Source organism: Eublepharis macularius, chromosome 9 (genome assembly GCF_028583425.1).
Source record: "Eublepharis macularius isolate TG4126 chromosome 9, MPM_Emac_v1.0, whole genome shotgun sequence".
NCBI classification, from domain to species: domain Eukaryota; kingdom Metazoa; phylum Chordata; class Lepidosauria; order Squamata; family Eublepharidae; genus Eublepharis; species Eublepharis macularius.
The window spans coordinates 72,970,451-72,988,404 of record NC_072798.1 but is presented as its reverse complement, the minus strand read 5'-3'; the positions used below and the strand labels follow the sequence as shown (position 1 = coordinate 72,988,404).

At 40.1% G+C, this 17,954-nt stretch overlaps 2 protein-coding genes across 2 annotated transcripts; one reads left to right on the top strand and one right to left on the bottom strand.

Annotated features, from left to right (window-relative positions):
• Positions 1–419: 419 nt before the first annotated feature.
• DNAJB9 (DnaJ heat shock protein family (Hsp40) member B9) lies at positions 420–7,318 on the bottom strand. The gene is made up of 4 exons (XM_054988688.1): positions 7,084–7,318; positions 4,879–4,992; positions 2,581–2,808; positions 420–1,536 (listed from the first exon to the last, which is right to left on the bottom strand). The coding sequence occupies exons 2-4, from the start codon at positions 4,895–4,897 to the stop codon at positions 1,109–1,111; spliced, it is 675 nt and encodes a 224-aa protein (XP_054844663.1). The 5' UTR covers positions 4,898–4,992; positions 7,084–7,318; the 3' UTR covers positions 420–1,108.
• A 126-nt stretch (positions 7,319–7,444) lies between these two features.
• THAP5 (THAP domain containing 5) lies at positions 7,445–15,200 on the top strand. The gene is made up of 3 exons (XM_054988940.1): positions 7,445–7,556; positions 10,963–11,152; positions 13,709–15,200. Exons 1-3 carry the CDS (start codon positions 7,474–7,476, stop codon positions 14,735–14,737), a joined length of 1,302 nt encoding a protein of 433 aa, XP_054844915.1. The 5' UTR covers positions 7,445–7,473; the 3' UTR covers positions 14,738–15,200.
• Positions 15,201–17,954: the final 2,754 nt, after the last annotated feature.

Sequence of the window (17,954 nt, the reverse complement as noted above, 5' to 3'; positions counted from 1 at the left end):
AATTATGTGGCACACCTGCAAGAATGATTACATGTTTATGGCCTCTCAAGAAAGAAAGGCAGTTCAGTTCACCATAAGGTGACAGGACAGGAAAGGGGAGCAGGTATCCTACAGCTGAACCACAAAGAGGACTACAACCTGATGGGGTTAGAAACAAAGGAGATGTCAGCAAACTATCAGTTTTATTCCTATGCAGTTACTTCAGTTTAAGGCAACAAAAATCAGTGGACCGGAATAGCTCTGAATAGGACAGCACTGAGTCAACGAAACACTGTACATCCCCACTGACAGGTAACTGCCTATCAGAATATGAGAGATCAGCTGTACCCCAGCCTCTACACTACCAAGTTTGAAACGAAAGCAAGGAAGAAGCAGCTCCTACCTCAAATGCATATATTTACCAAAGAAAAAGTTTACAATCAGGTGATAAGATGTATATTGCCCACATTTTAACAGCATAAATACCTTGAATAATGCTTACCACAATCTAACAGAGCATTGGGTAAGATAATAATGTGTACATGGCTATTATATATCAGGTTCTTGCTAATACATCCACTATTTTGTACTGACCATTTACCAAGAAAAATTGTTCAAAGTTGACCTTAAATCATTGCATTTAAAACACAGCCAAATTTTAATGTTCACTGCTGTATTTTAAGTCATTACTGACAACACACAACTCAAGTTTACAGCAAGTAAACATTGTGCTAATGAAAAAGCACTCCATAACATAAACACTTTATAGCAACAGGAATCTGACAATAATGTCTAGTGGATCACTAACATCCTTTGCCAAGTGTAAAGTATAAACATAATATTGAGGTAATCTGTTAATCTGTTTCTATGTTATTAAAAATAGAATCTAACACTGTCATATGGAGACTTCCCCCCACATGCAAGCTCTATACATAGTTAATGGAATAATTCATCCACTCTGACTTTGCATTTCTGGTGAAAACAATCCCTTTAGCTACAGCTTATTGCAGAAGCTAAATTACTTTGATCCAACTATAAATCTCACATAGTTGACAGAAGATCTTCTGTACTTTATCAGCAAAGAACAAAAAAGTAATTAAACACAGAACAAAGAAAAAATTGTGAAGTGTTATTGTCCAGAACAGTCTGTATATGTAGTAACCATGTTTCCTCGACGCTGGGTGACAGTTCTGCAGTGCTTACTTGATCCATGGAATTTGTTTCCAGTTCGCACTGTGTGCCTGTGTGTGCTGTCAAACCCACTGAAGGAAAACATTTTTTCCATGTCTTCAAACATGTCATCAAACAGTCCACCTCCAAAGGAAAATTCTTGAAAAGAACGTCTTTGCCTGCTGTGTGCCTGCTGATTGCCATGAAAATCATTTCCAAAGTGTTTTTTAGACTGTGCATGGTGGTTTTGGCCAAAGAAATCAAAGTCTTTAAACAAGTCCTCAAAATTGAAGTTAAATGGCTGCTGGAAGGTGTTTCCATTGCTTCTTCCATGGCCAAACTGGTCATATTCTCTTCGTTTATTTTCATCTGACAATGTTTCATAGGCTGTAAAATAATGCAAGAAACATTTTTACAATCTTACATTAAACAATGACAGGGAAAGACAAAATGTAGCAAAGCTCTGTGTGAATAGCCATAATCATCAATTCTTGGCTTTTTCTAAAGACTTTCTGGTAGCAAGTCTAAGGAGCTACAAGCATTCAAGAACATGAAGACAGTTTCAATAAAGAAACTGCTCTATGCCTATCTAGCAAAAATTCCTTAATGCTTTTATAATACCAACTATTAAAATTAAATCCCATCCCAATACAGTACAACAGGAAAGAGGAAATTTAGAAAAGTTAGTAGTCAAAGCAGAAAATTCACTTCTATTCCAAGCAAGTTTTTACAGTTAATTACATTTGGATTGTTTTTTTTAAATTCCTGGATGACTCCATTTATACTTGTAAATTTAGTTTCCTTTAAAGCAGAGTATGTTTTCAGAACAGCATCTTCTTCTTTGTCAATGAATGACTTGAATGCCAAAAATGTGTGGCAATGATTCATGTATTTACACACAAACAGTTACTGTGGATTGAAAGACAGTGTTCAGGGCAACAATTAGGCAATGCTAATAGCACAGAACAAAAAAATGCAATGAGATATGAAAAAATGGCTAGCCAGAATGGTTTTGGGAACTCAATTTCAAACGCATAAATGGACCAGCTCAGAACAGAACCTCCTCTCACTTAACCCTGCCCACTACAACCACTGATCACCAGCAAGCAAGAGAACAGAAGAAATAAGCTCCAATCTAAAGCTATATTATATAACAGTTTCCAAAGATGACTCAAGGAACGCTGTTAACAGGTGGCAAGTGAACCTTCACTCCCTAGAGGTACAGTTACAGTTCCTGTTCACAAGGTACTGGTTCCCTTGAGGTCAGAGAACTGCCAGTACACAGATACCCCTGCACAAATAACTAAACAAGGTCTTTGATCCCATTTTCAGATAGCAAAGTTTTTTCAGAAAAAGGAATAAAATTCCACTGGAAGAGACAATGTTAAACAGCAGTCACAATGCTACCAAATTAAATGGAAATATGCCTACCTTCTGCAATTTCCCGGAATTTTGCTTCAGCGCCAGGACTCTTATTTTTGTCCGGGTGATACTTCATTGCTAATTTATGAAATGCTTTCTTGATCTGGCGATCAGATGCGTTTTTTGGAACACCAAGGATGTCATAATAATTCTCTGCAGCTAGTATCAATTCAGTTATCATTAAAATACAGAGGGCAAATATGAAGACAGATTGTGTCGTAGCCATTGCTAAACCACCTAGGTATTAAAAGAATATAACAGTTATTTTCCCAAAACCATATTTTGCTATCCAGTTATTCAGTTGATGCTACATATTACACTAACAGAATGTTACTTTTCAGTTAGGTTCAGAGTGGTAAAGGTTCACAAAAGTAAAGAACAGTACACTTAACCCATTTCCTTTTTCCCCATTAACATAAACAGATATTTCAGGAACTATTAGAAAGCAATTGTTTTGTTCATGCATTTATATAGTTTTAATTCTTTTTAAAAAAGATTTATATACTGGCAAAACCCAGACAAGTTAAGCATTCTTGAGCCCTGCTTGTCATAATGGAAGTTGATGTTTCTCTAACCTTATTTTTATAAACTGACAAAATGCATGAATGATTTTCAAGGTAAACACCCCCTTTTCTGTTCACAGAGATGCCAAATTCACAAGGACCAAAAGGCTGCACCAAACCAGTCCTTCATGAGTCTAAGTTTCTATCCCACTTAAGTTTTGACATGTGAGAAGTTGAGTACATAAGCTTGCATTGTTCTACAATAGATGAAAATTTTATTGTTAGGGAATTTCTATGACCCCAATTCTAAAAGACCTATGTCTATGAGCGTTTATTTGAGCTGACCTGTTACAGAGAAAGCAAAAGTTATTTGTAAGCAAACTCCTTCTGGTTAAGTAGGGTTAGAAAGCCCTCTTGCAAGGACAGTATCTCTCTTGTTTTGACTTTGTACTCAATATACCTTGGATAAGGAGTCTCTCAGGAAGACACCCAAGATTCCTGTATGGCACCAGACATGTAACATGTTTATATTACAGAGAGAGCTTACTGTCTTGTCAATCAGATTTTTTTGTGTCATGTCTAGTTTTGTATAACAATTTTATCTCTTTTCTGTTAACCATTAACTTTGGAAAGTATATAAGATTCTCTGCTATGGCTGATCTTTATGCATGTGTTGGACCATGGTACTGCATCTGGGTTTTATTGTAAATAAAGCTCATTAATTCTTTATGGATCACTTTTGGTGTCTTAGTTAATTGTGGGTGATGGCTGTGGAGAAACGTAATCTGAATGCAGAGTACCTTTAAAGAAATTTTTCCTTAATTATTATCAAGCTACTGCTTTGTCATTGAAAACCACTGCCCCTGAAGTCAAATTATTAACACAAAATTTTCAAACCTGTACTTTACAGCTGACAATACTCCTCTCATCTAAAACTGTCAATATGTGCACACCTTCTTCCAAACATGGTATAATTTTAATGTGTATGTTGTTACTCTCCCCCCATCAATAACTTTCTGTATAAGCAAATCTTTGTACATACTTCTACCTTCTTGGAAAATGGGCTTACTACTTAGTCAACAACATATATTTTGTATTGTGCTTTTCTCTCAGCAATGAGTATCCACAACGGCTTACAGCATTGTTCTCCTCTCTTCTCAGATGATCCAAAGTCACCCAATGGCAACTGGGGATTTGAATCCTGGATTCAAGTATACTAGTCAAACATGCTAACCACTAACCCATACTGGAAAAAAGGGTCCAGTTAAATTTTTAAAAAATGATCAATTATGGTAAGGAAGAACCACAACCAATATTAAAAATACATTATTAATTTTCTCATTTCATGCTTTATAAAGCTAAGCTGTTATGAGATGGAAACACTGAAAGGAATAAGGAACAAATGATCCAGATCACCATGGCACAATACCAGATTCTAAATACAGGTCAGAGTCTGCTGACATACAACTAAGGATCCAAAAATTCTCAGAATAAATTTAGAACATTCTCAGAACTGTTAAGTATCATGTTTAAGAACTGACACGATTTGACATAGCTGGAACAGAAAATATATTGCCTTAACATCCAAAGCCCAAATAACAAGCTAAAGCACACATAACTGCTATTTTAATATACATCAAAAGCTACAGAAACTCTTATCTTATTAGAAGAGAGGAAATTTCAGCAAGACTTTAAATATTCCGCATAGAAAATTTCCTTACAATTTGAGAATTAAAAACTAGAAATTCCACTACGAAATAACAGTTTAGGCTATTAAGAAAAAGTAAATTTTATTCTTACTTACTGAAACAGGCTCTGCACATCAAACGTTTCAACACTACCAGTAGCTAAAGAAAAGGTTGTCACTCCTCTAAATGTCACACCGACTACTCCAGAGTAAGTAGCTGAAGCACATCATCTGCATTCACAATCAAACAGAGCAAGGAATTTGGTTAGACTTGTATGTAAACATTCCTAAGCAACCACTGACTTTGGCTGCCAAATTTGAAACAGAGTCAGAGAGTGATATTAGTCACTCAGCAGGGTCCACTTCACATACTTTGAGATGTTCAAGTACAGAATATCATAGCCATCTGAGATGGAAATGCATGTAACTTCATGCCCATGAGACATCATTTATGAAAACATGCTTTTAAGCATTTTCTGACAATGCTTACGATGAAAGTGAAGAGACAAATTTACAGTATGTATATCCAAAAAAAATTGACACCTAGAAGTTATACATTACTTGAGCATTTTCTAAATGCTGAATTTTTGACATAAAATTGTTTCTAAAGTCTTCCTTAAACAATTATTAAAAATCAGTATGTCTCCAAAACTGTGCTTATTTCATATGCCTAATAGAAATTTCAAGAATGCATTTCTAATTAATTTTTCAAAGAGTTGAGCTATAAGACCTATCTTATGGCTCAACTAAAAGGAAAGCCATAATTAAACACTCTTTTAGCAACTGTAATAAAGTGTAGCTTATTGACAGGGGCTTAACTAACAGGAAGTATCTCTATTCCAAAAATTCACACATGACAATTTACACACCCTTTTTTTAAAAAGCAGGTGTTGTCAGTGCTCTAACATGAGGAACTCTTTCCATTTTGGAGGTTCATATGGAGGGTAAGCAGAAGAGCACCACACATTAAAGGAGTAATAGAAGTAATGAACATGCCACAGAGTATTTTACAAAGTCATAAAACTTCTCACACAATCAAGGTTACAAATAGCTCTTCAGAGAGTTAAACCTGGTGATCAGGGAGGAGAAATTACTCTATAGTGGGAAGAGAATTCCAGAGGAGCAGCCAAGTTAGTTCATTGCAGCAAAAATGAAAGCCTGGTGGCACCTTAAAGACTTTTGTTTTTGCTACACTGGGATACTGAACTGGAAAACTGCTGAAACTCTAGGGAAAAGCCGAAAGTGTTGTGGTCATGATAAGCAGCAGCTGTTCATGCAGTAAACATTCTTCCCATCAAGGTAATGTCTCACAGAAGCAGAAAAGGAGAGGCAGGAAGATAATCAAACAGCACTGTATTAACCCCTTTTAAAATCTCGCCTCTTGTATCATCCTGCTCCACATAGGTCAATTTGATTGGCTCTAATAAATGGTATTGGTGTCTTTGTTCTAGGTTTTCCGCTTCTCCTTGGACAGCAAAAAGTGATCATTTCGTTGTCAGTATCTATAAAATAGGAAACTCACTCCAAGACGGCAGCTGAAAGGCTCTACAATCACACAAGCCCACAAACGATGCCTCAAATTGAGAAGCAAAGCTGAAAGCTGCCGTCAAAAGACACCAGAATGATCGAATACAAAGAGATCAGGGCTCCTGTATTAGGAAAAGGCACAACACACTAGATAAAATTACACCCTTCAACCCTACTCAGACCTCTACCCTCCTTTGCATCCGCTCCTTTTGACTGGATCCCATGACCTTTTGGAAGAACCTGTAGGAAAACCACTAATATTTCATGTTTAAGTCACCCATCCGCAAAAAAATTCAGGGAACCACACCACACACGTCCTTTATCGCCACAAAACAAAAAGAAGCAAAAGCAACAAACGTCTCGAGGCACTTTGCAAGGCGTTTTATGCGAGCATAAACTGTCGCGGGCTCGAATCCGCTAAAATTTACGCAGGGATAAAACGGGCTCTAAGCCTTGGCACGGGCACAACACTGACGCAGAAGTAAGCCGTATAAATTCCGTAGTGGCTTTTCCCTGACCGACAGAAATTTTGCTGCGCCCGAATTTTTATCGCGAAACGAAGAAAGCGAAACCCAAGAGCGACTGAATCAAGAAGAGCCTAAGAACTTGACTCGCGCCGAGAAGGCCCGTTCTCAACAGGGCTTCGGCTGGAGCCCGTTCCTACAATACAGCTCTTTTGTCAAACTCTTGCGGGTCAGCCACTTACACTCGTCCTACTCCCCGAGGAAAGCACCGCTCCGCGTCTCCCCCAGGCCCGCGTCCTCGCCACCCCCCTCCCAAGGCAGCCCCTCTCACCTCGCCCACGACCCGCCACCGCTGCCCGGTCAGTCGCTCTCCTTCGCTTTCCTCGCAGCTTCCCTTATAACAGCCCCTCAGAGGCGCGGCGCGAGGAAGCGGGGCGACGATCCTACACGAAGCGCTCTCCGATTGGCCGCCCGGCGTCACGCGGTCCCGTCGCTTGGGCGCACGTGGAAGGCTATTGTTGTTGCCCGGCGAGTCGCTGAGGCGGTTGAGTGACGCCATCGGATCGCTACGGCCCTTCCGGCCACAAGGAGGAAGGGAGGGCGGGGAGTTCCCGGAAGCGGAAGTCTGTGTGATTGCGGTGGCCGAGGACGAGAGGGGGGCGGAGTTAGCGTTGAGGCGCCGCCTGGTCGGGGATCGCCAGCCGCGGAGGGCGTCCCTGCTATGCCTCGTTACTGCGCGGCCACCTGGTGCAGGAACCGAGCCGGGCAGAGCAGCCGAGACCAGCGCAAGCTGAGCTTTTACCCGTGAGTGCCGAGGGGGTGCTTCCTTGACCTGCGGGTTCAGCGGGGCGCTTGCTTCCCCAGTCAGTTGGGGAGTAGCTCGGCTCCTTTCTGAGGGGCTTGCTCCCAGGCGGCTGTGCTTTAGCTTTCCTCGCTTGAGGGCTCTTGAACAGCACACGCCCACGTTATGCACGATCGCCCTCAACCCGCGAGTTCCGCGTAAACACGCGTGGCCCTTCATGCAGTCACACACCTACACGTCTCCTCTCCTATTTCCGGGTGTGCGTGTCAAGTCTATGCCTCAGGGTTTGCGTTTTGTAAGTGAGAATGCGGGTCGAGCAGCTTCGTTGCAGCTGTGGACCTCGCTTCATTCATACTGACAGTTATTGGTCTACCAATAAGGAACGGTGAAGATGGAAGTAATGAGATGGTGCTGGAAGTGCTTTTTAGGTTTCCTTCTCAAGGTGAAATGCTGCGTTTAGAGTGCAGTTTCCATTTGTCGCCGCGCGCCAGTTCAGCTGGCAATGGAGTTGTTACATATTGTAACATTTGTTTATGCATGCTATAGTTGATCGTTTAAAAACAACATATGGGACTTGTTCCCAATTACCTGTGCCTCACTGTTGTTACAGTTGCTACACTTAATTGCACAGCTCTGTGCTTTGCAGCTCTTTTCTACGAGCAGAACCAATAAGTATTGATTTGCCTGTGTGAGTTGCCACTATTAGTGTTGCTTTAATTCTGATATGATAAATCTGATATACAAATTCACATTAACTGTGTCAAAATACAACAGCAGTCCAGTGGCACCTTAAAGGCTAACAAAATTTATTCCCGTGTAATCTGTCATGAGTTATGAAGTATAATTCACTTCATCAGATACAAATGTTAGTCTGTAAAGTGCCTCTGGCCTTATGTTTTCTTTTATTGCAAGAGACTTAATAGCCCTCCTGTGTTTTATTCATACATACACACATGATTTATATTGTGAATATCTTGGCACTTGTGGGGAAATAAGAACAAACTTAATTTGAACCAGGCTTTCTAGATTTTAAACCAGTTTTCTGTGCTGCAGTACAATCCACAAAGATGAAGAGAATAGCTTCAGAACATATATAGAACTAGGAAAGTACAGCGAGTCTTCATACATCACTTCACACTGAAAATCAGTGTAATGTAGTGGTTAGTGACCTGAGAGGCCAAGATTCAAATCCCATGGAAACTTACTTGGTGATCTTTGACCAGTCACTCTCTCTTAGTCTAACTTCAAAGTGTTGTTGTTGTTAGGATAAAATGGAGGAAGAAAAATGAAGAAAGACTCTGTGAGTGATATTACAGGGTATGTCTTTTATAGAGGTCTGAGGGACTTTTTTAAGAAACTAGTCTTTTGCGACCTTGTCCTGATTCATTTATAGGGCAGGTTACCACTAAAAACATTGCAGTGAGAACAGCATAACACATATAACCAACACTTACTCCATAGTACTTGTAAACAAAATTAAAAAATCATTGCCATAAAAACACAATAGAATACAGATAGGCATGCAGGAGATACAGGACTGGAGAAGAGTGCAATATGATGAATATAACAGGCAGTATAATACAGCTGGATTACAGACTTTGAAAACAGTGCAGTAAACAAACTATAACGCATATAATGAAAAATTCCATTGCAATTAACTAGAACTTTAATTCCCTTTAGAAAAATGCCCTTAAGTGTTCTGCAGAAAAATGGATGGAAACTTTCCTGACCTTATTAGGCAGGATGTACCACCAGGTAGGGGCTACAGTGGGAATGCTCACATACTTGCAGCTTTGGCATCTTCAGAATGCTTTGCACAGATGAGCAGGCTAATACAGATAGACTGTCTTTTCAGTAGTTGGTGTTGCAGTTCCTAGATGATTATGCAGTCATCTTATGGAATGTAGTTAGGGAATTTTAGAGTCAAGTGGGCCAAGGTCATCTCATTGCTTGCAAGTTTCCTAGTAGCCACTTCTATTTTGGCTTTTCGGATGGAATGAGATTTCTAATGGAACAGAGCTTAGCTGATTGAGAAAACCCAGCTAAGGGTTTTCATGGCGTTAAAGTGATCTGGCTGACAAAAACAGAGGGAAAACCTATACATGAGGACCAGCCACAACTATAGCGCTGAGCCTGCTGGCTGGTCAAAAATCTTCATAGCCCCCTGAGTCCATGTCAGTGCTTAGTGAATGCTTTCATATGTTAAAAATCACCTTATTCTAGAAAGGGAGCATCTGGTGTTGTGCGAGAGCAGAGAGAGGTGGAGAAGGGCAGCGACGTTTCTTTGCTGCTTTAGAACAAGTGCTGCTTGTCTGTATTAGCAAGATGATCAGTTAACTCTGTCCCCCTCACATATGCTTTGCCATAGGAAAACATGAGTGCAAACATGTACACATATAGGCTACATATACCTGTGAATGTCACCGAATGTTTGTGAGAATATGCTGATTTAATGAGCTCATTCACAGATAATACTGTTTTAGTGTAGGCCCAACCCAAAGTCTGATAGAATTCCCTCCCCGGATGGATTTGTCTGTCCCCTTCTATCAATGTTTTCCACCAGTGGGAGAAGACTTTTCTGTTTTGCCCCGTGTCCCCTTGCCTTTTGGGTCTCATTGACCATTCCTTCTGTTTATGTTCTAATTGCTTTTATATATTTATATGTGCTTTAATCTTGTTTTAATGTTTTTACTATTAGCCTCCTTGGGGACCCTAAATTGAGTGGAAAGGCAGCTTTAAAATGTTAAAATAAAACAATGTCGCCTCAGTCATACTTGCATAAGATTATTGGTTTGTATTAAAGAGCTAAGCACTTGCAATTTAATCATAAAGATACAAGCTGGCAGAACAGCCAGCACGGTCTACTAAATAAAGGACACTTATGCAGCAAAACTTACGATATATATCAAGTAGTGCAACAGCTTTTATCTGAAGATTTAAGATTTTACTAAACGAATGTTAACTTTTTCCCAAGAAAGCCAGGAATGATGCCCAGAGCAGATGTTATGGAGAAGAATCATAATGGCATGGCTGTAACATATCAGATAGCATAAAACTTCAGCTTGTTAAATTAAAGGAGGCACTGATTCAACTGAGACTAGAATTTTTCATAACTTCAGTGGAATTAATTTCTTGGTAATGCAAAGGAGAACAAAAAGTTTCTGATGAATCACACGTGCCAAGGAAAGGCAAATCTTCACAAGCATGTGTGGATTAAGTTGCAACAGGGCATTGTTGTGCCACTTGGCGGATGAACATGCTTGAAAATGTTCTTGAATATCCAAGAACTTTTAAGAGGTTTCAAAAAGAAACCTGTGTAGATCCTCATGCGTAGGAAGGCTGAAACATTGCAGGCAATTGTTTATCTGAAGCATAATGTACCACTCTCATACAAATCTTTTGAAACAGATTTCCTCTCCATGATAAAGAAAGATTGGAAAAATGGTTACGGAATATGAAACGAGACACTTGGATTCCCAGCAAGCACCAGGTCCTCTGCAGTGACCATTTCACACCAGACTCCCTTGATGTGCGGTGGGGTATTCGATATTTGAAAACAACTGCAGTGCCAACTATTTTTTCAGCGCCTGATAATCAGGTAATATATGATAGAGCTAATTAAAGATATCTCAATATGTGATTTTGCCTCATGGCAGGAAGGGAAGCATTCCCATTCACTTTAATGTAATCAGATTTGGAGCCATTTCAACTAAGAGGACCAAATTTGTTGTTTCCTGACAGAATTTTGTTACAGCTACAGAGGCTGATTCTGTGATCAAGCCAAAATTCCATAGAGCTGTGACTGCAAAATACTTGATATACTGCAGCTAGCTAGCATTGTCATCCCAGCACGCTGGTTTAATTTAATGGACTTTAAACAGAGCAAATATAAGAAGACACAAGTCTGTAATTCTGCAGTTCTCCCATCAGTCCCAGGCAATTTGCCTATTCACTGCACAGAAGAAAATTCTAGTTCAGCATCAGGCTTGGTGACACTTAGCCCCTTCTTTCCAGTTCCCAGCCCCACTAAAAAACCAATAAAGGTTTGGAGCTGGAGGGCGGGGAGAGAGGAAGAGAACATCCATATCTTCTGTGATTTTAGTCCTGGCATTATATTTTGGAGGAGTGGAAGAAACACAAAAGAGGAGGAGAGAGCTAAAAATCAGTAGAAAATCATTATAAAGAACAGTGAATTGTCCATTTATACAAAAGAGTTGCATCATCTGTTATCACAGCTCTTAATTGCTTCTTTGCTGCTCCCACCTCCTGCCAATCATCATCATAACTGCGCTTATATACTGCTCTTCTAGACAGATTAGTGCCCCACTCAGAACGGTGAACAAGTTAGTGTTATTACACTAATGCACAATACAGCTGGGGAGCTGGGGCTGAGAGGGGTGGCTTACCTAAGGCCACCTACTGAGCTCATGGCAGTAGTGGGATTTGAACCAGTAGAGTGCTGATTCGCAGCCGAACCACTTAAGCACTGTGCTACAGCAGCTTTCATAGCTTTCATGGGAACAGCTTTCATAGCTTTCATAGCTTTCATGGGAACAGCAGCCATACTTTTTGTGCCTTCAGCCCTAATACTATGGGAGGACCAATGCTGAAGAATGTCAACCATCTGCATCCAGCTCGCTTTAGGGAGAGACTGAATTCAAATCCCTCTGCCTTTTAAGGCTGGCTTTGTTAAGAATCCCGCTACAAGAGAGGTGTTGCCTACTGAAAGCCTGGGTTTGGTGGCCCTGGCCCTTCTGTTCTTCGATTGAAGCCCTGATAGTTCTCCACAGCATGTGAAAACTTCTTAATTCCAGACTTTAACAGTTTTTAAAATCATTTGTTTTGCAGGCTATTAGGCTATGGCCTGTTCCAAATTTGACTCTTGGGATCTTTCACCCTCATCCCTTCACAAGCTACCTCTGTCTCCATTCCCATGTGGAAACCCTGGAATTTTGGCCCTGGATTTGAATCCATGGTTTGGATCCAGTCATCTTTTTCATTCAGTCTGAATTAATTTTCCTCTTTCTTACAGCCCTGTTTCCAGCTGGGTGACCTTGGGTCAGTCACAGTTCTTCCAGAGCTCTCTCAGCCCCACCCACCTCACAGGGTGATTGTTATGGGATAATAACGTACTTTCTAAACCACTCTGAGTGAGCATTGTCCTGAAGGACGGTACATAAATTAAATGTTGTTGTTATAGCATGTGCCCATGAAAGTCCCAGGATCCTCAGCGTAGCCTTTCTGGTGATCAAGGGAGACCCCCCCCCCCATACATATTTCCAAAGCTGTAATGTTGGTTGGATCCAACCCTGTATTTAACAAATTTATTTAACATTGGTGGTTTATCAATGTGTGTATATTATACCTCTGGTTTTCATAAACCAAAACAAATGATTAAGTTACTTATTTATGGATTTAAGTGAGCATATTTTATAAAAGCCAATTGAAGATGTTAAAAATCCGTTTACTGACACAGTTGCTTTTATTCTTTTTGAGTAACAAGATTTTTGCAGTGTACTGATCTAAACATCTACAAGTTGAGCAAAATTTGCAGAGAGCATCTTTCTCTCTTCTTCATTCTCCAGCCCCAGCGTTCTCTTAAAAGCCACTTCAGGAATTCAGGGCACCACCCTCAAGAAAGGAGGAGATGTGATGAGTGGGAGGGCCTGCAGTGGAAGGGAACAATTGGCGGGATTTCTTATACATAGATACTTGCACAATCTTTTCTATAAATGAAATAGAAGCTTGTGCAACACTCTGATTGCATCTTGCAAGAGTACTTCCATGGAATTCTGCTTGCTACTATAGTGCATCATTCTATATTGTACACTATTCTCAAGGTTCTCCCTGCCACCATCAGCCTTGACCATCAGGAGTCACCTTTATGATGCAGGCAGCTGGCGAGAGAGGGGAAGGAGACTGAGATCACTTCCACAGGTTCCACTTGCAGAAGCTGGGATCCAACACAGTGGGTTGGATTCAAAGGTTTCCGTCTTCTAAGGGAGGAATCTTTTTCTTGGAGGGAGGACTGCCTTCTCTAATGGAAAAAAACCTTTCCTTCCAACCCACCTTATTCAATGAATCAAATGATAATTCGTTGTATTATGCCTCGTGGTAAATAGAATGAATAAAATAGAATGTGTTTCTATTTTAGGAAAAAGGAAATTCCCCCAAAAATGCACATGAAAAAGGAACAGAAGACATAAAAGAAAACAGCTCAATGGGTACAGCAACTACTACATCTAAACTTTCTTCACCAAGGAGGAATAATATAATTGAAGAAAGGCTTTATAGGAGAGCACTTTGCACAACTTCAAGCAACTCTTCAGAACAGAAAGCACTAATTCAGAATGCAGTAAAATCTGAAGACATCATTATATATTCTGACAATTCCGTGAGGCAGACTCTTGAGCAAACAAGACCTGTAGTAGTAACAACTGACATACAGACTGTAGCAGCCAGAGATTACAGTGCCCTGGAAAACAAGAGATTTAACAACACTGTAGAGCATCTCCTTTGCAGTACAACCAGAGTTTTGCAAGGTTCAGTTCACAGTCTTCGTTCATGTCTTGAATGCGTCTCAGACCCTAAAGCTTCAGTTTTGCAGCCTGCAGATTTTGAGCACTTGGATCCATCTCTGGAATTTAGTAATGTGACTGTACCGATTAACACCCTTCCGCCAGGTCAACTGGAGTCTCACATGACACACTGCATGGTGGAAGTCAAACCATCTAGTGAAAACTCAGTCGTGTTCCACACTGTGTCGCAAGCTTTAGAACAATTTAGCAGCGATAAAGAGTCTGCTATCACCATTATAGTTCCTTCAAAAGATTCAAAAACCCCTTTGTTGTTGGAGGGCTCAATTGTGCCAGAGGACCAGGAATTGACTGACATTGAAGATGGTGCATCTACATGTATCACCAGTTACAGTGGTACTGAAGTGCTACAAATGGAGCATTCATATTGTAGGCAGGACATAGACAGGGAGCAACTCTGGCAAAAAATTACAAAGCTGCACTCAAAAATAGCACTTTTAGAAGTACAGGAACGAAAAACTTTGGGCAGACTCAAATCTCTAGAAACACTTATTGCCAAGCTGAAGCAAGAAAATCTGCTTTCTGAAGAAAAACTCAAGATTGTTGAAAACTGTTTCACAACATTTGAAGTGACTATGATACAATAAAAGCTTTAAAGTGTTGGTTTCAACTACTTTGCAGTTCTCAGAGGATTCCCTCATTTTGCTTGATTTTTTAAAAATCAGAATGGAAACAAATTGCAGAAAATGTGCGCTGGAGAAAAGAACACTTACCCTACCATGGTAGAAACATTATCCAGATTCCTGGGCAATGTTTCAAAATCAGGTGCGTGGTTCTAAGATAAGCCCAGCTTGTAAATCCTTATCAAGTTTGTAGATCATTATCAAGCTTATCAAGCTTGAATAAGGCTAAGAGAGCAGCTTTGAAAAAATGAAAAGGATGAGTTCTATTATCCCACAAAAGGTGCAGGCGGCTGTTTCACCATTAGTTTCAGAAAAGTACTTGTAGTTCTGAAAATCCTATTTCAATTTTGTCTTTTTCTTAGTATTTGCTACACTTTTTAAATGTAAGACATATTTAATAAAGGAAAATGTCCTTTTTCCTCTGTAACCATTGTATTTAATTCAGCGCTTCAGTTTCCAGAGTTTATTGCTTAGTTGCATTAGATTAAAGCAAAGGTTCCGAATTTGATGCCCATGGGCACCATGGCTCCCACCAGAAGCATTCCTGTCGGCTGCCAAGTGTTGTTAGAAAGTGGGTGTGGCCAGGTAGGTCTTTTCCCTAGCTAGTCTTCTGGTTGGCCTCTGGAGATTCTATTGGCTGTGCAATTTTTTAAAAAAATGTTTGTCATCAGCTGCTGACACAGCACAAAGATTTTCACTGTGTATCTGAAGGTAAGCTGTGCCAGCCATTTTGTGACTGACTGTACCTCCTGTGACAGCTATTTTGTGGCTGCACCTGCTATGGTGCGTCACAATTCCAACATGCCCACAGGCTCAAAAAGGTTAGGGACGCCTGGATTAGAGAGTAGCACTCCTGAAGTAAATCCAGTATTAGTACTTCGGTGAAATGTGATGACTTAAAAGAGTAAAACAGAAATATGGTGCCACCTCAAACACTAAATGTTTCCAGTTTAAGATTACAAGTAGGATTTCCCAAAGCTCATGTTATCATAATATTTCCTGGTTTAGAAATAGTTACCATGCCGTCCCTTTATTTTGGAGCCATTTAAAAACCTGTTACTGGCTTAGGCTCCAAGTAGCCTTTCCACTTGCCCTCCTCTTGTGTAATTTAACCGATTTCCCCCCTCAGTGTCGCACCCACTATATTACTGAGGCTCCAGTAGCCCACAGGAGTGCATTTTCAGGGGACACACAAGACAGCAGCAGGACAGGGAGGCAGAAAAATCACTGTGTCTGCAATGTGGCTCTGCTCTCACTGCATAATATCTAAACTTCTTTTTAGCAAAACTTTGATGTTTTATAGGAAGTTGTGAACTGTGTTCCTCAGGTACCTGCTGTTGGCATTGTTATGGAAAGGGTTGATTTGGGGCCTTCAGGAATATGTGAACAAATTATATTTATACATCTAGCATGTATAAGAACAAGAACCAAAGACAAAAATGCTATCCAGTCTAGATTGGTTGTAACAGGTAAAAGATCCCTATGCTAAGGTTTTGGTGTAACTGACACATAGGTAAGCTAAATGGAAATGAAGCAGAAGGAGTTACCCATGGCTTTACAAAAGATTTATTGTTGAATTGTTATTCTCTTGGGTCCACTTTCAGTATTTATGCAACCACACAGATCAGGCACTGAAAATGCATTTATCAGGATGATGCAACCGATTCTGGAATTTTCATGAATATATCTAGATTTCATTTATTACAAACATTTGTAAACAGCTTTGGCATAGTCACACCTTACATTTTTAAGTATATGCATATTAGGTGTCTTTTTTTAAAAAATGCATTGTATAGTGGTTCTCAGTTTGGATATGTTTTTAGTTTAGTACTGGGGCAATGATTTGTGTAAAAGAAGGACGTGCCAAATTGGACCTTTAGTAAAAGAACCCAGACTGGGCTTTCTGACGTTTTGGAGAACAGAGCCAGAGTTTAAAATCTTATAAACTGGAGGGTGGTCCAAATTTATTCAAGATGAATATAAACTACACATATGGAAGAATTGTCAAACACTAGTATATGAAATGAGAGGTAAGTGAAAAGGCAGTAGACAGCACTTTGCAAAATAAGTAGGTTACAATAAGTCAAAATACTCCCAGTCACAAGTAATGTAACAGTAAAAACCATCATTCTGAAACTCTGCTGGAGTGTTGTGCAATATTCTTTGGCATGTACTGTGGCAACGAATATCAATACATGATTGCTTTTATTGATGTATTACATAAATTACAGCTTCTTTAAAGACAGAGAACATTCAGGTTTGGGATGTTCTGTCCGTCAAGTATGGCTGATGTCCACATTTGCTCGGTTGGCTCCAAACTCAGCAGAATCTTTTGATCCAGTCCTATTGTCTTACTCCATCCCAGTGTCTGAGGCTACTCACTCTGTCCCAGACTAAAGAAGGTAAATGTCAAGTACACAAACTTGAAATTCACCAGGTACAGCTTTACTACTTCAAAAACAAGTGTGTGAATTTGGCCTGATTTTAGAAGAAAGATTGCTGCTGGGAATGGAAAGAAGGAATAGAACTCTACATTATTTATTTCTGATATTTGTTGAAATGTGAAGCCCTTAAGATAATTGGGGGGGAGGTGATTCCACTATATTGGAAACTCACCCCCCACCTCCCCAGGTCAATAAATATATTACTATTTTAGTTCCATTTTACAGTTTTGCCTTTAGCCCATTTGTAATCTCTCCCATCAACGCATAGTAGTGCAGCCCTTCCATTTTCCTTCAATGCTTGTGCTGTCTTCCAGAGCTGCCACCAAGTTCTTAATCAGAAAGTTTCTTTCAGTTCAAACTATCAGATGTCTGTTAGTAGTATTTCACTTGATATAAAGTATGAAATAATAGAATTTTGGAATAATTTGTAGTGGCAACTCATTTTCCCATCCCTCACTATTTCCCTTCCCTAAAAGCCCCCATAGCCTCTCTCCTTTTCCTGCTTCCTTTTTCCCTTACCACCTACCACCCAACCTACCTTTATCTGCCCCTTCCTATCTTCTTCTTTCCCTTCTACCTTCCCCCTGGAAGCCTCTACCCAGAAAAACTACGTCCCAATTTCAGACTGAGGAACCCACAAAGACTTAAGAAAGAATACCTCACTTTCCCCTGTATCCTTTCCCCACACTGCTTCCTCTTTCCCTCTTCCGGGCAACTGCTTTTCCCTCCTTGTCTCT